At 37.6% G+C, this 22,595-nt stretch overlaps 1 protein-coding gene and 2 pseudogenes across 1 annotated transcript; all 3 read left to right on the forward strand.

The window, feature by feature from the left end:
• The first annotated feature begins 1,537 nt into the window (after window positions 1-1,537).
• LOC107062779 (putative glycine-rich cell wall structural protein 1) lies at window positions 1,538-2,204 on the forward strand. Its single transcript, XM_015313801.1, has one exon. It carries the CDS (start codon window positions 1,611-1,613, stop codon window positions 2,034-2,036), a length of 426 nt encoding a protein of 141 aa, XP_015169287.1. The 5' UTR covers window positions 1,538-1,610; the 3' UTR covers window positions 2,037-2,204.
• A 13,553-nt stretch (window positions 2,205-15,757) lies between these two features.
• LOC102604554 (uncharacterized mitochondrial protein AtMg00170/AtMg00620-like) lies at window positions 15,758-16,393 on the forward strand (annotated as a pseudogene).
• Window positions 16,394-19,572: 3,179 nt separating this feature from the next.
• The window catches only part of LOC102604888 (uncharacterized), a 14,384-nt pseudogene continuing 11,361 nt past the window's right edge, over window positions 19,573-22,595 (forward strand).

Below are 22,595 nucleotides of genomic sequence, written 5' to 3' on the forward strand. Positions count from 1 at the left end.
AACCGACCCCCTAAAATTTTTTTGTTTCTCAAAAACAAAAAAAAATCTGTTTCGAAAAAAAATAAAAATTACCCCCACCCTGGGCACCCATCACCCCCTTGGGCACCCCCCCTCCACCAACCTACTCCTAATTTTTTTTGTTTTCCAAAAACAAAAAAATAAATTGTTTTTTCAATTAAGTTTGAAAATTAATTGAATTTTTAAAAATTAATATTAATTTTTTTATTTTTTAGCACAATTAAGAATTTTGAGTGGAAGTAAAAACTAAGTAATCTATAATAGGTCAATATGGAAACCCATATTTAACCCATTTTGACCATATTTGTAGAGACGCTTAAAATAGTTTGAAGCCAATATTTAACCAATTAAAATATGAGTGATGCAAGTCATTAAATATGAACAAAATGGACTCATTTCATTAATATGGATTGAAATTGCAACCCCTAGTTATAGTCACGTTTTTCAAGTCGAGTTCAGCTCTGTATATTGACTCCAAATTAGTCCAAATCTCCTATAATTTTTCTAAAATATTGTATATAGCCCGATCCATCTATTTCTAACCGATTCTAACCACACCCATTCAAGAAGTCAGAGAAAATAAATAAAATCAGTTTCGGATAAAAAAATGTGTCGCAAATGGACTTCGACCTGCCATTTTTTTCAAATGGCATGTTAATAGGCGTTTGGATATAAATTAAGTTAATTAATTAATTAATAATAATAAAAAGTATTTGAAAGTTGATATTAGGTATGAAAATGAAAGTAGAATTGTGAGTAAAAACTTACGAAGAGTTGGAAACAAAGTGACTTGTTGTTATCCAAGCTAGAAGTCCTTATATGGATTCTACACCTCAATAACTTTTGTTTAAAATTTAAATAGTGTATTTGTGTTAGAATGTGTAAAAGTTTCACATTGTTAGATATGAGATTGACAATCTGCTTATATTTGAGCAATTCTCTCCCACGAGCTAATTTTTGGGGTTAAGTTAGACCCATACACCATATCTTTACACGATATCAAAGCTAGGTTCATCCTCATCTAGACTCTTGAACCACACTCCAATGAGACCTAGACTCTTGAACCACACTCCAATGAGACCTGAACATGAAGGAGAGTGTTAAAGTGGATAAAAAATTCATATTTCAATCGTCATTATAAAATAAAATTCAGAATCCATAAAATTAAACTTTTGACTTTCTCCTATCTCTTGTTGATTAGAATTCACAATGATAGACTTATCTAAGATATTTTAATTGCTTTAAAGGGCAAGACATGGTGAAATTTGTGGTGAATTTTAAATTGCAAAAGTAGGAAGGGGCGGTGGTGCAAATCATGTGGAGAGCATGCACATTATTGACTAGTGCTTCACTACGGCCCACGCCCTTCCTAGTGTCACGAGTGGATACTTGCCGGGCCCCAATCAATCAATCAATAATCTTTTTTTTTTTATTACATTGAAAAAATAAAATATCAATGAATAAATACCAGTTTTTTTTACTATATATAAACTTCCATGCATATAGCTAAAGCATTCAAACAACAACTATTTAAAAAAAAAACATTTCCCTTTGTGCTAACATTATCATTACCTTGTACTATTAGCTTAAAAATGCATTCAAAATTCATCCATTTCGCTCTTTTTATCTTTATTATCTTTACTATCTCCGCCAGTTCTTTAGCCCTTAGCCCGGTCGGCGGAAGGAAGATGAGCTCGAATACCGAGATGGGATCACCTAGCTCAGGTAGTGGCGCGGCTCATGGGCCTAACTGGGATTACAATTGGGGCTGGGGTTCAAGCCCGAGTGGAGGTTGGGGTTATGGTTCGGGCTCGGGTAGGTCTCCTAATGGATTTGCACGAGGCTGGGGCTTTGGTTCCGGGTCAGGGAGCGGGTCTGGTTCGGGCTATGGTTATGGTTACGGAAGCGGTGGGGCTCATGGTGGTGGTTATGGAGCTGGAAGTGGTTCGGGTGGTAGTGGAGGCGGTTTTGGTTCGGGAAGTGGTGGTTCACCATCAGTTCCCGAACGTCATGGTTAAATTAAAACTTTGTATGCTAGTATGTTGTGTACTGCGTAAAATATAACTATAGGAATGTATTGCGACTCCAACTACGTGCAATATTTAGTATTTTGTTAGTACTATGTTATATAGCTAATGTGGTGTATACATATTATTAATTATATAAGATGAATGTTTTCATATGCTCAAAAACGTTTTTAAAAAAAAGGCATGATGAGTAATTATATTTTTTTCGTGAAAGTTAAGTTCATTCATGTTCTGTTTTAATTTGTTTTTCTTAGTTATAACTTATAATTTGGATTATTTAAGAATATCCTTTTCAAATATTTTGAATTTTTAACTTTTATACTTGCTCCAAATCAATGCAAATAGATTGAATTATAGAGGGAGTATCTGGTATGAGGGACTTACGGGTGCAGGTTCACATGAACCCATGCTTCCCTTTCGAAATTATATATAGTAGTGTTATATTTTTTAAAAATAAATTGAAATAGAAATGTATGAATCGACACTCAAAGTATCACATAATATCGTGCGGTGATGATTGGGTGCACCTCTCTAAGCGAGGTTAGAAATTTGAATATTTTATTTATCTTGTTTTTTTTTTTTTTTTTTCTAAAATTGGATAACACCTCTCTAAATGGTTTGGATAAATTAAAAAAAAAATTGAACCTATAATTTTAAATTTTTAATGATTTCCAGTAATAAGAACCTAAATATCAAACTAATCAAATCTATATCTTAAATTTATCTTTTTCTTTTATAACGCACTCTATCATCTTAAAATCCTAAATACGCCTATACTATACTAGGGAGAGCTACTTTTCAATTTTTAATTAGTGTAATTATTAGTGTGTGCTGATTATGAGCACGGGTAGTTTATGGTCGAAATAAGAATGAAAAAAAGTAACAAGTGGGAGTAGGTTTGTTTGCTGGGGAAAGGGCTATTTGAACAAGTATTTATGTGGTTGTAATTAACTATGTCTACGTGTACTTGTTTCACATGTTTGGCCAAGTCTCATATACAAAGTGAGTTCTCACAAGTCATATCCTTGACAATGCAAGCATATCTTTTGTTTGTTAGTTTAATTTGATACGAAATTTTAAAATATAAAAGTAGATTTTATATGGTAAAATTGTAAATTAAAGAATGTTATATTAAAAATTGGAAGATATGTTGTTTGGATTTTTAACTCTTTATTAAAAAATTTGCTTTACACATAATCGTTTATTTTACTATTTTTTTTAATTCTTATTTCACTATCTTTATTAAATTCAGTATTGACTATTATATAAATCCTTGGTATACCAAAACAATGGGTAGTTTTAGTATTAAATATGGCTAATTTTGGATGGTTTTATTTCTGTTCGTTTATGAGAAACTGAAACCCTCATATGAATATAATGGATTTGGCTCCCCTTCATTACCTCTTCCCTCTATTTCATCAAGTACACCTCTAGATAAGAGACATGTGTCTTATTTAAAGATACACAATTAGTATGAGATTTAAATTAAACTTGCGTTATTTTGATGTTGTCTATTTTGGTAGGTGGATAGTAATTTGAGGAGTATTGGGGCAATTAGTTGAACTGCTGTTAATAACGATGAGAACATGTTCTTGAGGGATCCGGCTCCCCTCCATTATCCCTTCCCTCTATTTCGTCAAGTGCACATCTAGATAAGAGACGCATGTCTTATTTAAAGTTTAAAGGTCAAGATTATATTATATTAACAAATATCATAATCATAGTTAAATCAACTAATTTTAGAAAACTACTATCTAAATTTGGTAAAAATTACAATATATTCCATACAAAATTTTATATTTATTAATATCATCTTATATTTTTATATTTAAATATTAAAATTGTAGAACATGAAACATTTATATTTAATGTGATAAATAATAATCTTCAAAAAAATTTGCATTTAAAACAATGCTTTCTTTTATTTCACAAAAAAAAGAAGATAAAAAAATATTTTTTAAAAAACGTATATCTTTTCCTTCAAACGTACGATAGCCACATTTTCTGCTTGGAATAATTTTGGTATCGTTTAATTCTAAAAAAAATTGTCTTTTTTATTTTCTAGTTTTGTTTCCGTGTTCTTTTATTTTATGGTTTTTTTGTTCAACATTGATAATTCTTCACTTTTGTCTTTTGTTTCACAACATAGTATAATATTTCAAGAATAAAATTTACTAGTACATAAAATTGTTTAGTTATGTTGATTCTCACCTTAAATATCATACAATTTAATATTTAAGTATAAAAATATAAGATGAAATTAATGATATTAATAAATATCAAATTTTGTATGAAATATAATGTAATTCTTACCAAATTTGGAGAGTAGTTTTCTAAAATTAATTGACTTAACTATGATTATGATATTTGTTAATATAATACAATCTTGACCTTTAAACTTTAAATAAGATACATGTCTTTCATCTAGAAGTGCACTTGACGAAATGGAGAGAAGGGATAATGGAGGGGAGCCGGATCCGAATATAATGTTAAGAAGGTTAAAATTTGTTAATTGTTTTTTCTTTTCTTTTTGAGAAAACATTCCTTTTCTATTAATGTTACTTTCTTTTTATTTTAAAAAATTACATGGCTAGTTAAAGTTGGTGGCCTCCAATCAAATCACAGATACTCATGTATTTGCGGCTGATAAAGTTAAAATCTTTATTTAATTTATCTTTTTAAAAATAAAATAAAATTTTGTTCATCTTTATTAGTACGATCTAAAAATTGATTTTTTTTTTAATTATATGAGACACTTGTGTATTTTTATATAGATTTTTTGTGTACAAGGTGTCACTACAAAAAAACAAAAATATTGCGGCGGTTATATTACGACGGTTTCATAGAACCGCCGCAAACGTCAAATAATACGACATTTTTCTACACGTCATATTAAATATTCCAATAATAGCGGTTATTACCAAAATTACGACGTTTTGAACCGCTATTCGAAATTTTAAATTTTTTAAAACAGATTTCCTTTCATTTTATACGTAAGCATCTTTTCCTTAATTTCATTTATTTCTTTTCCTTAATTTCATTTAAAAACTCCATTTTCCTTAATTATGATTCTCTTTTATTTCATTATCTCTTTTCCTTAATTACAAAGAATCAATTTACTCAAATCAGTCGGATACTTTTCATTCCCAAACCATCTTTTCATGACTATCCCCAAATCAGCTCCGGTAAGCTCTCAATATCCTCAAATCAATCGCCCAAATCAAATGTCGATCATGGCGTCACTGTGGATAAGCAATATATATAGCTCATATATACAAGTATAGGCTTCTCAATTTCAATTTCAATTTGAATTTTCGCTCTCCAGCAAAGCACTTGCCATCACCAGGTAAGCTTTTTGTTAGATTATTTTTCAATCTCTGTATTCTCTTTTCTATTTGTTAGAGTTCATGAGATAGTAGAGATTTGTTACGGTTCATGCATGTAGGATTCAAGTGTTTGTTAGTTTTTTTATTCATTTAGATTTGAGTTACATTTTGTTATTTTTTTTGTATAATTCAATTATTAGGTTAAAAATGGGGTTATTCAATGTAGAAGGCTACTGTAATTGATATTTTTATGTGATTGATTTTGTTAACTTTATGGAACTGATGCAATATGTACAGTGAATTTCTTACTTAGAGTCGAAACATGGAACATTAACTCTATATAATGTTTTGAGGGGATGAGTTGAATCAGAAAATTTTACATATTGTTTTAGTGTTGTAAAATCAGAACAGGAAACGACTTCTGCATACAAATTTTGCACATTGAACTTGTAATATTGGAACTGACAAATCTAAATACACAAGTGTTGGGTGATTATTCCTTCTAGGGTTGTAATTAATCTAGTTAAGGTGGTGTAAGAGTTGATTTTGATTTTTGTAGCTAATACACTGTTGGTAGCTAATCTGAATTTTCTATTGTTTTGTTGTTCTTGTAATGTTGATTTTTTTAGAGTGGTAATGATCTTATTAATATTGAATTTAAACATCATATACGAAGGTGGTTGAAGGAAAAAGTTGTTAAGTACGGATATAGAGAAGATAGTTAATAAAGACTTCATTGATTTCCTCGAAAGGTTAGTTACTTAACATATTAGGGTGTTATAAATTTAAAACTTGATGCTATCTTAATTATCTATGGAATTGGCTAATGTGTGCAAATTTACAACTTTTTAAATATGTATGCGCAGATGCCGAAGCAAAATCCGTATAAAAATATGTTCAAATCAGTCGAGAGTTCTTCACTTGCTCCCGGATAGTCATCACAGTCTCAACCTCAGGCTCAAGCTTCATCTTCTTCATCATCACAATAAAAAACAAAGTCAACATGTTCCATCTTTATCATCTGATGGTGTGTCTTCACAATCTGCCGTTCCATCTACTTTGGATGGAGTTTCTTCACAACCAATTAAATATAAAGGCGCTGAAGACAATCGTGGTTGGCTTGTCGACGTTATAGGTACATAAAAATGATATTTTACTGTAATTTAAATTTTCACCACAACTTGTTTAAAATACTACAATATTTACCTATCAACTTGATGTCTTATTCACGAGTAAAGTTATAACCTTCTCAGCAACTAACATGAATTTGATCATTATCTTTTTTATTGTTCTTATTTAAATTGTAGAAACTTTGCAAGAAGAATCAACAGATTCGACAAAATCAAATTCCTCATACCGGAGGTGCTAAGAGTTTGGCTAGAAGAAGAGCTGAAATGGTAGTTTAGTACAATGTGCTTAGATAAGTATGTTCTTAATTACTTACTAATGTTTTACAATTTTAAAATTTCAGAAGGCAAAGGGAAAAGATGTTGATCGAGGCAAAATGTGGACTGAAACTCATAAGAGAAAAGATGGAAGTTATGTAACTGAAGCGGCTAGGGAGATTGGGGTAAGTATTCTTCCTATACATTATCAATTGGTATTTATTTTGAACATGTCCCTTTCCATATCTGTAAGTGCAACTTCTTGTAGTGTTCTATGATTTCTGTTAGAGCTGTTGCAACAATATAATGTCATGAAATAACACCATCAACTATTCTTGTTTTGTGATTTGGTCCTATAATAATTATACCAATACACCTTTTGTCCTAAGTATCCTCTGATATACTCTCTCTTGTGGCTTACAGCAACCACAAAAATGAAAAACTATGATCCCTAATCTACATTATATATTTCAAGCAAGAGATGATTACTATCGTTTACCCTCTCTTACATTATGCTTCTCTGCTTATTATGGTTGTTTGAGATAGCAACTTGTTTGAATTGAGGCTTAGTTGTAAAGAGTTTATTCCATTGCTTAAACTATTCGTTGAGTGTAGATACTTTCATTGTATATCAGCTCTGATTAAGGATGGTTGTACCGTTATAATTTGGGCAAACTTAAAATATAAATTTTCATTTGCACAGGAAAAATTGAAGAAATCTGAAGTCAAAGGCTAGAAAGTATTGCTGAAATTTCACCTAATGATTCACTTGGTATAGTTCTTGGTCCCGAACATCCCGGCCGTGTTCGAGGATTAGGCTTGGGTGTTGTTCCAACTATGGCATTCAAACAGACATCTAAGAGATTTAACTGTGTTAATGTGAGTTCATCTTGCACTAGCACTTCAACTCCAGAGTGGCAGCAAGAGATGGCGAGTATGAAATCACAATTAAATGCGCTACTTAGCTTATATCAAAGAAACATAGGAAAAATCCCTGAAGAGTTTGCTCACTTATTTGCACCTCCACAGGTATGACCGTTATAAATATTTGTATTTTCCTCATTAGCTTTTATGTTGAAGCTTAATATCTTGCATGATTTCTAAGTTTTCGACTCACTTGATTTAGACCTAAAGATTTGAGTGTCCACTCTTCTCGGACTAACCGATCTAATTTAAAAATCCACCTACATGTATGAAAATTGCTATTCTGCCTTTTGTTTCTATTGTTGTACTCTTGCCACTTTAAATTATATGAATGTGTCAATGTGCTTCGGGTGAATGTCACTTTATTGTTGTACTCTTGTCCAAGTTGTGAGATTGTGAGAATATTTCAAGTTGCACTTATTTTTTGCTCAATTAAACAAGGTAAGGGATCTCTTAATTTCACATTTACATATGAACACATTAGACTTGTTACACTCTGAGATATCTAAGACTTGTTTCTCTTTTTTATTCAGGCATGATGATAGACAAAGCATAGAGTAGAAATGTTCAGATGGAAGTAACAATGATGATGGATAAAACATTGATTATACATCATTTTCGGATCTTCTATTTTTGGACATCTTGTTGATTTTGGAGCATCTAATAACACTTCAAAACATTAGTATTTTGATGGTGTAATTTTAAACTACTTTTGTTTTATAATGATGAATATTTTGCTTATTTGATTTATGTTGTGTTAAATTACTAATTATTGGAGTTTAAAGGTATATGAATGCAATAAATAGGATGTAATCCTACCCATTGTGAGAGACATCCTCCACTTTGTAATTGAAGGGTTCCAAACCTCGCTTCGTCGCTCAGTCCCTTGCTTCTTTCCTCCTCTTTTTCCTTTCCGGCTCTTTCTACCAATGTGATTTAATTCCAGGTGCATATTTCAATTACGTCTTCCATGATTCTTAGATCCAGAGGTAGCACCGGTCCATCAATAGCAGCATCCCTTCCTCTCGCACCCGGTCTAGTATCTCTTAGGTCGATATCCAGTAGCTCCAGTAGCAGCAGAGGGAGAAGATCGGTAGTAGAAGGTAACGAACTAGAGACTCAGAGAGAGATCAGAAGCAAAACTCGACAAAGAGAAGGCGGAACCCAGGTGCAACACTAAACTAGGCGTTACCTGGGGCCGCACGACTCAGGCAGACTCTCTACCCGTGCGCGTGCCTATTTTTCTTTAGGAGGTATCAGAGCGGAGTTTTGGGTAAAAACCTATCGATTTCTGCTAATTCTCTTCTTGTTGTACCATGTACATGACGATAGCAGTGGAGTGTTGTCAGCGGCGACTGTTGTTAAGGAAACACTCAAGGATCGAGTGACCCAACTTGATGGCAAGGTCGACCATTTGGACGGACAAGTGTAGACTATGGCAAAAAGGCAGGGGAATCCGGAATCGTTGGTCACCAGACGCTCGCTAATGAGTACCGCGTCTTCCTAGTGAAGTAGAACCGTCTTCATGGGGCCTCAACGATCCCGGTGGCGATGTCCAAAGCGTGACGGACCGGGTCAAATTGGGGAGTTTGCTGTGGAGATAGGTTTCCATGAGGAGCTTGCTGTGGAGATAGGTTTCCGGTTCGTGAACCGAATGTCTCACCTGGCGACTCCAGACTTGAGTCCCGGAACCACAGCCATTCAACGGGATTCGAAATGCCAAGGCTCGAAGACCTCTGGGACATGGAACAGTACTTTAAGGCTGTTCGTGCCCCTTTCTTTTGACGACCAAGGCACAATGGCAACAATCTATCTCTCTGGGGATGCGAAGAATATTTGAAACGACTTTCGAACCATCACACGGATTCCGACCCAACTACCGTAAGAACAGAATGGAAGGGCAAAAAAGGATTCTATGCGCAGACGTGAAAGCTCTATCAATAGAAAGATTATAGCTTATTATTTATATTTTTAGAGAGGAATGATTCCCTCGTCTGAGAACCGCCATTCACGTACTATTCCTCCCCACTAAAAAGAGCGATTGAGAATCTCAAGAACCTAAACAAAAATGCAGAAGTGAGCATACCCTAAGGCTCTCCTCTCTCCCCCTTTTTTAGCCAACACCATCAACCCCATTTTTCACTGGGTCAAAAGCCAAAAATATGATGAATAGAAGGAAAGGAGATCAGAAAGATAGGCGAACGACTTGACTATAGTATAGGTCGGATGTTTCCGTGAGCAGTAAGCAGCAGATCTCCCCTTATTTTGGGAAAGCTGGTGGCCGCGTGTGAATTCTTTAAAGGCAAAGGGCGGCCTGATTCGACATTGTTGTTTACTCTGATCCGGTCGAGGTGGTTTTCGTTTACCAGCACCTAGGTGTTCTAAATTCCTATGACCGAGTCATTCTGGCCCCTGTGAATATCTTTTCTTAATGTATTAAAGAGGGCCTCTCTAACCGGTGAAAAGTGGTGGGTGTCCAGTAACGACCATTCCTGGCTCGGCTCCGATAACGCAATTCCGGGAGGAGTCGGTAGTTGGGCACTGGATCCCTTCGAAACTGGAGAATGTGTGACGCTGGGTCAGGGTTTGGTGAACCAACGGGTCGCTCCTCTAGTTGAAGTATCGGGCCTCTTTTTCGTTGCCTAGGTTACACCTTCGGAATACCCCATAAGGGAATTTTTCTACTCCCCCCAATCTTCACTTTACGCCACGCCGACTCCCCTTTCGTCGTAAGGCGTGGAATTAGACCAAGGGGAATCTCTATAGGAACTAGTCCCTTATATTTCACACATAGGAGATCGAGACACAGCCCCAGGGCTATGGGGAAAGATGTAGATCGATCGCCCTAGATAGACAACTACATAGAGGGCCTCTACCAGTCTATATATTCTTTGATTTCGTTCCCCCCGTAAGATAAATATTACAACCTATGAGGTCTGCAAGTTTCACATCTAAGTAATACCCGATCCGATAGTTTACGATATAGATAGATAGATATATATTTATAAAGAACATTCTAAGAAAAGATATTAATAGATATCGGTAGTTGTCCGGTCGTACCCAAACAATAATATTCCAGAGGGAAATGCACCTAAGATCAAATATTTCGAGCCGGCTTCCGTAGAAAATTCAGACTTTCTTTTTGATGCTGCGATCACATAAAAACATAAACTTTGAGGCTCAATAGCTAAATACATGGCAATTGAATCATAAGCCGAGATCATAAAGAGCATACCGCGAGTAGGAAGTGGAATTAATACAATGGATTCAAAAGCATCAAACCTCTCTTGTTCGAAAGAATTGAAACACATCGAAATGGTACCAGCCGTACTTAATAATAGAAGGATTTGGCAGAAATATGTAAAATTGTCCCTCCTAAAAAGATTATTCCAGAATAAATGGGCAATAGTTAGGAGAGGTGCGCCAGCGGCGAGCAGAAGCAAGGTTATTAGATACCTCAGGAAAGCCCGGCCAGAACCACACGTGCAAGTTTCCCTGCATGTGGCTCGTCCGTGATAACTTCTTCGGATTTGCGTGAACTAGCGGACCGATCACTAAGTGGGGATGCTCCCTCCAGCATGAGCGAACCCTTTCGGAACTGGTTAAGAATGGGCGCCACTATCCCAGCCCGGATCCAGCCAGGTTCTATTGATCATGTCCCCTTCCCAACAGTTGTACCTTGTCTTGTGGCGTCTTTGGCTTTACGATAGAAAGCCATGTGCCGTAGGTAAGCTATATTTGTCCCGGAGCATTGATTTCTCATAACGAATAGGCTAGCTCTATCTCTCAATTACCTATCCTGTGCTCGAGAAGGTCCTTCAGTTCCTCGGCAGCACCTCGAGGTGCATTTAGTTGTCTTACATGAGACGAGGGCTATTCCCCACTCCATGGCATGACACCTTTCGCTTATCCATTCGCCCGTCCAGACGCGACGCCCTTTCTCATTATCATCTACCGCCCTTTCTTTCCTCCCGGCTATTCACGCATGAAGATCGTCGTATGTATGCTCGACTTCGGTTGCCGGTGCTATAATAGGTAGAAGTACATTATGGCAGGATCAGTCACCCGGGAAAACAACCCTCCTCCAAGAAGAATTGTGCTATGGCCCCCCGATCCCTATAGAGCGAAAGAGCTGCCTGGTGATCCCTAGGGTGCAGCATGTCCGGTCGTTAACTCTTCGCGCCGTTGCTGCCGTTTCTAGGACTGACCGACGCCTCACCTGCACAGGTACCTACGTAGTGTAGTCTCGGTCGCACATTCAACATAGCGTTCAGACTCATGTGCCTTCCAGAACCAGGGGTATTCGAGCCTGCTGCGTACGATTAGCCAGCCTTGTGGCGTCAAAAGGATTAGATGTCCCCCCATGCTACGGTTCCCAGCGGTCCAAACCTGGTGCCGCTTTAGGTTAGGGAGCTGAACGATAATATTCCCTCCGCATCCCAAAGCGCGCTGCCCTCCTAGACGCGCAACACTAAGTAATCCAAGCCAACCCACATTACTGACTAACAGTGGATAATCATATTTCTTAGAGGTACTAAATACAACTCCATGAATGAGCAAAATGAAGGTTGCATTAATGATAAAGATCTCTGGGGAAACCGCTAAAAAAAGATTGAACATGTGGGAGGATCCGAACGAATTCTGCTTTCATTTCCCCGTATGGAGCACTGAGTTACTTATGTTACGGTCTTCAGCAGGCAGGCTGCACTCTAGGCGGCTTGGAAGGCTCGCTAGACCAGCAGCCAGACCAAGAATGAATGTGTAATGATGGTGATTCCACACCAGGCTTAATAAATAATTGAATGTAGAAAGGGGATCCTAAACTAAAAAGAAGTCCATTACCCCCTTTTAGTGCGTATAAGGGGAGGTCGAATTCCAAACCCTTTCTCTCGAGTATACCCATTACCAAAAAATATACGTCACTTTGGGACACATGCGCATAGCCGCCGCGCGTGGCTAAAAGTCAACCAAAAAAAGAGCCCAAACTTTTTTTTTTTTAAGTTCCACTGAGAAAGTCTTTTCTTATAAAAGACGCCACTCTACGAGGGAAGATGCAGATAAAAGGCCAATAGCCTGATGTCAGCTTCTACGGCATAAGCTTTAGATCTATCAACAAATAATAAACATTTTATAAGAAAAGAATAATTTGGAGTTTCAATCTAAAAGAAAGGTATAGGTTCAATTTTTCACAGTCATTTCAATCTTTTTCTTCCAATTCTAAGAAAGAAAAATCCCGAAAAATCCGTCAATAAATGACGAACTCCATTATACAGATGATAGGACAGGGCTAAGGCAGTAGTCTCGACAGAGATTAGGATGAGCTTTGATGAATAAAAGAAGAATTGGTAGAAATTCTCATAGGTGAAGCAAATCAAACCTATTTTCAGACAAAGAAGATAAAAAAAGAAAACTATAGTGGCTAGGAAAGCTCCGGAGATTCTATGGGAAATTGAAAACGTCGAAGTAAGCTGTGGCTTATAAATAGGAAGATGAGGAGATAGGGGGCGAAGGATATTCATGATATTCGGAAAGATTTATGTTAATTCGCTCTGCTCGCAGAGCGGTATACCGAAAAAAAGAAGCGACTACCTTACTTAAGCAATTCTTCTTATTCTTCTTCTTTCTTAGTTGAAGTTCCTATATTGGTTTTTTCTTTCTTTTATGAATGTTATAACTCCTAATTCTTTGGTAGCGGACCTCTTTGATAGTTCGACCGTTATCCCCCGTCTAACTCAACTATTCGACTGTACGGCTATTGTGATTGCGAGTCGAAAGGAATGGAATAGGAGTGAAGTGGGGATCACGAACGGTCTTAAGTGAGTTTGAAAATCGACTTCTTTATTAAAAGAAATATCCTTCCCTGCGCTCACTCTTCCAAGACTTTTGCTCGTAGGTCAGTCTATTCGACTTTTTCTTGCAAATCCTCTCTTTTCCGCTTTCTAAGGAATGTCAAGCCTGTCTGTTTATGAATCCTCTGTTCATGAATCGGATGTGCGATGGGACCCCTTCCTTGATGAGGATTGCTAAAATCTTTCTTTTTTAATGAAAAAGACCGGGTTTCTAAGCTCGATGTGGGAAGTGGAGGTTCTGGAGACAGGCTACCTGAGTCATGTAGCTCGTTTAGAGCAATAAGGAATTCATTCTAACAAATAAGATCTATCGAGTGAGGGATATAGAAGCTAAGGCAAGCAATTAGTACACGAATCCCTTCCTCTATAAAGAGTGAACCCGACCACTTCACGCTGAAGTTCATACTTATACTGATCTACGAACCACCCTTCTCTTTGATTTGTCCTTCCTGACCTCTCTTAAGCCTTTCAACGATCGTTTAGGTAGCCTCTTTAGGACTCTCAAAAAAGTAACCTGGCCTGATACCTATTCACTCGCCTGGCCCACTCGTATCCATCCTATATAATATGCTCGACTATCGAGGGAAATCCACCTCTTAGATAAAGTCTTCGATCGCCTGAAGATGGCACAGAAAGACAAAAAGAGCAAAATCGATATAAGATAGGACATGATGTCAAATTTATCCCTATTTCGCTTTCTACCACTCCATGGAAGTAAGACTATCAACTATTATAGGGCCCTCCTCCTATTAGGGCAACTACTAAGACTGGCTCGCCGAGATTGACAGGAAAGACAACTAAAACTCAAACTGCAGGAAAGAGAGAAAGAGGGGGAACTAGATGAGCTAACTACTCCAACTGTAACTGGATCGAAAAGAGAGTGGACTGAGCATCTTTCCAATTTCAAAGATCTATCAAAGCCCATTTGAAATGAAGACCCCTTCTCTGCTTTCAAACTTTCCAACTGCATGTGAGTAAACTCCTACTCGCTTTAGGGCAGTCTAACCCACAGGCTGCAAGCACCAGCTTGCTGGCAGAACGAAAGACTTGAAGCGGATAGCTGGAAACTGGCATTTCCACTAGATATATCTCAATGGCTGCAAGGGCTTACCTTGGCGCTCCTACTGTTAGAACCCCAACTGACAAGGGAACTCAAGTGGAAGACCTTAACACTTCCACTGCCCGAAAGCCTTATCATTGGAAGGAAACTGCACGATTAGCAGTGAATAGGATCAATCCTCCATATTCTTCTCTTCGGCATAACTGGTAAGCAGCATACTACAGCAATAGACCAGTCCACTAACAGCGGTATACAGTAAGTCAGTATAAGTCAGTACAGGAAGGGCACGCGAAATAGACAACTACTTACTAGGCTAGGGTAGTCGTTTTTTCATCTTCCCTTTATTTTACTTTACCCTAGTGGAAATTCATTTTTAAAAGTTACTAGGTAATTAGTGAAGAGGTTTATAAAAGTGACAAGCTTGGTGGAAAGCTCTTATCTTAGGAGGAAAAGCTAAGTATGCCCGAGTAGTCTTGATATTGGTTGGTTTGAGGTTTCGTTAGTTTTATACTAACAAGCAAGCTTCGGCGACCGCTCGACCTAGCGCGTTAGCCCCAGTACTATAGGGAAGGCCTATGCGAAGAAAAGGCCTGCCCATCATCAAAGCAAGCCCAAGTCCATGCAAGAAGGCCATCCAGATCTGTCCAAATTCAAAGCCCGTCAAAGGTATATGAAATCATGCAAAGGATCCGAGCCCATCCAAATGATGTTCAGCAGGCTAAACCCAAGTAGCTCTGGCCCATGATCCAAGAGACCCGAAATTAGTTAATCGTGCTAGCCTTACCTTCTAACCAATCGGCCAATCACGCTATCCTTACCTTTCAACCAACCCCCTCGATTCAGTTTCTGCAGCAGTATATAATCTCGGACCCGATGGATGCCTACAGAAAAATGGGTTTTCCAGCAGTGATGGTAAGAATCTGTGAAATAATGTTCTTTCTCCTTTTTGTGTTCTTTCTGAATGGAGCTACGCGAGGGAAAGCTCAGCTTTCTACTCTGCCGCAAAAGGGGGCCGCTTTCTTCCCCCCCAAAATGCCAGTTCCGCCATCAGGGCCTAGCAAGAAGCATAATAAAGCAATATAGACATTTATCCCAATATGAAATCATGCAAAGGATCCGAGCCCATCCAAATGATGTTCAGCGGGCTAAACCCAAGTAGCTCTGGCCCATGATCCAAGAGACCCGAAACTAGTTAATCGTGCTATCCTTACCTTCTAACCAATCGGCCAATCACGCTATCCTTACCTTTCAACCAACCCCCTCGATTCAGTTTCTGCAGCAGTATATAATCTCGGACCCGATGGATGCCTACAGAAAAATGGGTTTTCCAGCAGTGATGGCAAGAATCCGCGAAATAATGTTCTTTCTCCTTTTTGTGTTCTTTCTGAATGGAGCTACGCGAGGGAAAGCTCAGCTTTCTACTCTGCCGCAAAAGGGGGCCGCTTTCTTCCCCCCCAAAATGCCAGTTCCGCCATCAGGGCCTAGCAAGAAGCATAATTCTGTTCCAAAGCTTCGTTTCATTCCAGCAACAGTAGTCTATGGTTCGAAGCGCCGTGTTCCATCCGGCACGAATCCTCTCCATAACTAGTATAGTGGAGGTCTTACTTGTATTGCAATAATTAAAAAATGTACGAACACAAATAATGAGCAGACCAGCCCACTTTTATATGTGGGTTCATTTCAGAATGTTTTTTTGTTTTGAATAAAGAAGCGCGTGAACTTTTAGTGTAAGGCAGGTGTTTTTCTCGGTGGATGGATGGGATAAATGCCTATATTGCTTTATAATGTTATTGTTATGTTGATGTTATATTAAAGAATGAAATCTAAAAAAGTTGCTTAGTCCCATTCTTTAGAATTGTCTTTCTCATACTGTGTAAACGAACTTAAAGTCTGAATTGTGTACTGTACTCAACAGGAAGCGTCACAGCCACCCCCGATGTCGATCTGCAGTATTAGTTTGAGAAAGTCGTTTGGTTTTTAACCTAGAGCGATTGGTTTACCTGTATCATGCAAATGTCCAACACTTAGGTGCTTTCTAAGATCATCCTATATGAAAGATGTATGACATGTGTGGATAATGAATGACTTGCAGGGTATGCAATATCTTAAGTACAAAAGGTAAGACCTAAAAAGAGAAATGAGCTTAGCACAACACGGGATAGAAACCTAATCCTAAAAGGAGAAAACCCATCACTGAACAATCATAGGAATAGAAGAAATGGGTTCAGACCAAGTGACAGAACTCTCTATGAGTTGGGCTACATAAAAGATCCTTTTCTACTAAAATGGATGTAGGCTTAACTAAAGCCCAATGCAGGTTGAACTCTATGGAATCTAAGCCTCACTACCCTTACCCTCTTAGAGGGTTACAAGGAATTTTTGGCCGGCCCCATATAGATTCAGCTTAGGGGTTTATGAGAGATTGATTGATGGACCTAAGCTAAACAACTAAGATTGAACCTAAACCAAAACCTATAGACTGAATTAGGAGAGCAAAGGTTTAATTCAAGACCAGGAAAACAAGTTATATCGAAGCCCAATGCCAAGCAAAGCCCTAGACTACAAGTGAAGAAATTGGGTTCAACTAAGCCCTTAACCCAAGATGAGGTGGAGCCTTAACCCGACACAAGAGGGGCCCTGTAGGATAGTGGGCTTAGTTAGCCCAACATAAGTTGTTAACCAAAAAGAAGAAGTCCCCTGAAGTAGTTGAGGGGTAGCAAGAAGATGCATTGGCTGATAACATATCCATCGCCCTTCCTCGGTTCGTCCCCATAGCAAGCTTCCTATTGGCTTCTCACCCCGGACTGAGACTCGCTCTTCTCGTCTAGAAGAATAGTTGTTTTCCTGGTTAACTAGTCATTGGTCTTTGGCACCAAAGAAAGTCGAGAAGGTTGGGACGCAAGGTGGTTGTCGCTCAAGCAACTGTGGAAGCAGACTCCGTGAAAAAGTCGTGTGCATCAAAGAAATGGAAGGGCTCTCCCTCTCTATCTTGAACCTAGCTCTGGCCAGCTTGAATGAACAAAGTGTGCAATGCGTGGAGTGAGATCACTACCATACCCTTTTCAATTTATCTAGTGAACATAGGCTTCAAGTGCGTACCAGGCGAGACTATGACTGAGTCAAGAGGACACCCGCTAATCCGTGCTTCCATTCGCGACCTGAAGCCAAGCCATTGACGAGCCTCAAAGGACCTTTCAAGCCTGCCCGCTTCGATTCGTTTGCTTTCCCTTTCTCACTCTGAAAGAAAGAAGAAAGCCTTGCTTTGCCTCCTTCCTTCTTCGCTAATTGAAAGCTAGACTCACACGTCTGCTTATGAAGATTATGGCTTCTTCACTTGTTTGATTTGAAATGGCATGATGCTTCACACATGTAGTTGGAGTCTGTTTCGGGGCTTACAAAAGCTCGTGCAAAGAAGATTTATAGGAGAGAAGTTCCCCATCTCTCTTAGGCCTTCTGTCTCTTGAAAATATTGTATTCTTATGTTTGAGATCGCCTCTGTGTGATTCATCCTAAGTAGCTAACCGAAAAGGAACTGACTGAAACGACTGATAAGAGAAGAGGCTCTAACTGTTTAAGGGTAAAGGAAAGGAAGCCTGCTGCGCCCCTTGTTAAAGGAAGGCTCCTACAAAGAGTCGACCAGGCCTTGTAGAAGCGAAGATCGATGTCCGTCCCATACGGCGAAGCAATCTTGGACCCTCTTGGCTGCGCTGTGCTTGGATGCACTAGTCTTCCACACGCCAGCGATGAGATGAAAACTGCCCCCATTCGGCGGTTCCCATGCCACCACAATGGCATAGCATCGAAAGAGTGACCGGAACCTATGCCTGACCAGCTCGTAAGTAGCATCCCGCTGCTAGTCGGCACAGTGGGGCGTCAAAAGCAAGTCTTTTTTATTGCCCCGCTGACCTTTTCTAAAAGCACCTTGGGTCGGAGGTTGGTTGTAAAGTAAAGAAGGGTGGTGTGCTTTCGAATTCGATTTATTTTGATAGAAAGAAGAACCAGAATTGGTCCTGGGTCGTATCATTTTTTCAACTGTCCGCTGGTAAATCTGGTCTAGCACTACAATGTCTCCATTGTGCGGCGCTATGAAAGAGAAAAAGAATTCTGCCTCGCTAGCCTTTTCACCTCTTCTCTTCCGTCGGTCTTGTACTGAGCCATCAGAATAGGGATGGTGCCAAGAAAGACAGTTTAATCTATATCTGTAGAACGAACAAAACAAAGATATTCAAATAAAGAATTTGTGAGGGAATGACTATTCATATATTAAGTCTATTTTATTTATATATTTCATTGTATCTCTATTCTATATGCATTTCTGTTCATATTTCTTTTCTATTCGTATGCATTTCTTTTTACAATAATTTTTATGTATTGTATTTGAACTCAACCAAGATGTCGTATATGATTTTGTGTTATACTTCTTTATTTGATTGTCGTTGCCTTTCATTACCTTTTACTTGAGTAATTGGTTGAATTGTCCAACTGTTGCAAGTTTAAGAATTATGGTTGAATATAGTAAACATTGTTTATAATGTGGGTTTGGGTTAAAGTTGTTAACAAGTTATTGAAGAATATCTTAAGAATCACGACTATATACAAACTTTCTTGATTGCCTTTTGTTCATTTTGCTGTATTATTTCTTTATATAAAAATCAAACATTTAAATGAAAATCTCCATCACCAAAATTGTTTCAGTCGAAAAAATTTCTTCCTCTTTGATTACAAGCAAAAGCATAATAGGTTATGTATAACTACAACCTTTTATTACTTTAGAACCTGTAGACTAAATGGTTTATATAAGCATTGGTGTTGCGTTCTAACATGTTTTGTGTTCTATTAAAGTTCTAATTCTTTGTAAACACTTTTGCTTGTCATTCTTTTTTGTGGTTTCAATTGTTTTTGCTAAACTATTATGTTATTGCTTAAGTTCTAATTTTTTGGATAACTCTAATTGTCTTGTTTATTTTAACATTAAATAAGAGTATGAATAATCTAAAGCGTAGTTGGATGTACGAGAGGTTGGATGGCCGAGGGGCTATTAATTCTAGTTTTATAACTGGTGTCAATGACTTTCTCAAGATTGCATGTTCTCACAGAAATCACATGAGTGGTGAAGAAGTTAGATGTCCATGTAAAAAATGTCACAACATTAATTAGTACGCCATCAGTTCATCTTGAACCAGCCCCTGTAATACCTAATAAGAGCAACACAATAAGTGAGGGTGCATCTAGTGATCAGAGAAACATAATAGGTGACTTTACATCTAAGTCAGAATAACATAATAGGTGACTGTGAGAGCAATAGTAACCCTGGACAGCGGACGCTTATTTTTCTTTTTGCTGTTAGGTTAGTTTGTGCTTGCACTATTATTATTATTATTATTATTATTATACTATTTATCATAGAGTTCATATGATATCTTCAAACTTTTTCAGGTTGGAACCTTCAAGTACTTGCTCTAGCCGAATATGTGAGTCTTTCAAGACTGAGCTTGATCCTAAGGGAACTAATTGGAAAAGTGTCCCACAAGAAACAAAAGATTTTTATCTAGGAGAATTCGAGGTATAATATTTCACCATTTTAAATAAGAAGTTTCATCAGTTTTATAGTTTGGATACTGATGTTGTTATTTATAAAATTATTTCAGAAGGAATTCTATTGGGATCTTTCTATTGATAGTGAAGTGAAGATACAATGGCGTAGGAAGGCAACGATAAGGTACAACAATTTCATTTTTGGCTTAAAAAAAGAAGGTGAAGGGCCAAAATATATTCCAGAAGAAACATGGGAAAGTTGGATGAGTATTTGGAAAATCCTGAAGTTATTGAAAAGTCAAAAATAAATTCAAGAAATCGTTGTGGCGGTGAGAATGCAGTTGCCAAAGGAACTCACACAGGAGGCTCTATTACCATTGGAGAGCATCGTAAGAGACTTGTAAGTATATTTTCATGCACCCTTCATTTACTTGTGTCCAGTGACTAAGGATGTTCTAGTGTTTTGTGAACAGGAAAAAATATTTGTTAATGTCGATGTAGTGTTGATGTGGATGTGTCTCGCTCCTAGCTAACCTTACTCTGTTATGAACTAACAAATACATGTAGATGTGTCTCCTAGCTAACCTTATATGCAACCAACTACACAAGGATGACAATGTTTTATTGTATTTTGGATAAATTTTAAACAAAAGATAAATTACTCCATGATTAGAATTTACTGTAATTGAGGGACACCATTAATACTTAAATCTTTTAGCACAGAACAGTTTCTGCTAATACGTCTTCAAGTTTTATATGTGTTTCACTCTCACACACATATGGTCTCGAATTACACTATACCATGCTTTTATATTTTCATGTACTTTAATTATTTTTCTTGTATAGGCTATTAAAAATGGTCGAGATCTAACACCAAGTGAGATACATTTGCACGTCCATACACATGGTCATGATGGAAAATCTTTTGTTGGTGAACGAGCTCAAATCGTGCATGTAAGTTCAATATTCTTACTATTGATCCCCAGGTGCGTTCTGATCATTGATCCCCTTTAGAGTTGTAGTTATCTCCTCATTTGTGGTTGGTGTTATTACTTTCAATTGTTGTGTTCTTTTAAGTCTTGGTCCACTGCACGTTATATCTCTTCTTACTATTGATAACACACGAGTTGATGATCCCAGTAATGCCTATATCTTTTCTTACTTCTCAAATAATTTAGGAGAATGGTTAACATTGGATGACTTAGTTTTCTTCATTCCCTTATGATAATTGACATGAAGGTTTTATGATTTGCTAAGTGGTTGAAAAATCTGAAGGTTCTTGCCCCTTTTGGTGACATCTCCTCAAAAGGGAATGGAGATTTCTTGTGAACTCGATTTCTTAATTTTATATTGTTGTTGTGTTTATTTTATACAAATCTAGATAAAATTCTGTATCTCGATCTAGCAAACATTTCTCTTTTTTGGGCTTCATTGTTATTGTTGGTATTGATTTTGATAGGAATAAGTTGCAGGTGCTTCCCCTTTATTTTTGTTCTAGATTCTGTAATTTTTTATTTTTATTTTAGTTGGAACACAACTGATCCTCCACTAGGAAGATTTGAAATGTCTATCAGAGTAGCTAGATATTGTAGTTGTTTCCCAAGGAATGCAATTGTTTTCTGGCATTCTGCAAGCTTGTCCACCGCTACTGCTAAATCCTCCTGCTAATGAGAAAGTTCACATACCATTATTAATTTTTTTCTTTTTCTTCACATTGATGTGTCTATACATGAATGACAAACAACAGAAGATATGTTGAGAAAAAGAGCTATATGTTTTATTTTTAGTTCATCATTTGAACCAGAAGTTTGTTGAACCTTAGCTTCCTGGGATCTTTTCCTCACCTCGTTTATGCTTTTTTTATGTTTTCCAACTGCTGCTTGCTGGAAATTTATGTTGCTTGAGTGCTCAAATCCCTTTCTATAGCGTTTATTTTCAATTCAGGTTTGATAGTTATGTTCTCCTTTGATGAGTTCACAAATTGGACTCATTTAGGGCTTTATTTTGATAGAAATAGTGTCTGCAAATGCTTATTTTGTCTCAATATCTGACGAAAACTCTTAAGTTTCAGGTATTTGAAGTTTTGGTGGAAGCATGGACACTTAAGCACAAAAAGGAACAAAAAGGAACAAAAAGGCTGTAAAGAACGAAGAACTTGAAGCCTGCGTATCGCCAAGCACACTTGGCGACTCGCCGAAGGGACGCACTCCGCCCTTTGTTCCAGTACGCGAAGCCCTGAAGGAGAAGGATCAAAAAGGCGATGAAAGAAGCAGTCGACGCTTTGCCGAATAGTTCCGTGAAGCAGTACTATACCGCCTAATGACACAGAGCACGATGACGCTGAAGGCTAGTGCAAGATGGCGACGAACTACACCAAAGGAATCGCCGAATTAATTGGCGATTCGACTAACCTCGCCGAAATATGCGCCATCACTATTTTCTGAAGTCTATAAATACTGAAATTATTATTA

Source organism: Solanum tuberosum, unplaced genomic scaffold (genome assembly GCF_000226075.1).
Source record: "Solanum tuberosum cultivar DM 1-3 516 R44 unplaced genomic scaffold, SolTub_3.0 scf00268, whole genome shotgun sequence".
Taxonomy (NCBI): domain Eukaryota; kingdom Viridiplantae; phylum Streptophyta; class Magnoliopsida; order Solanales; family Solanaceae; genus Solanum; species Solanum tuberosum.

Bases quoted from the DNA above. Each gene is read 5' to 3' on its own strand.
- LOC107062779 (XM_015313801.1), top strand. From the start codon at position 1,611: ATGCATTCAAAATTCATCCATTTCGCTCTTTTTATCTTTATTATCTTT.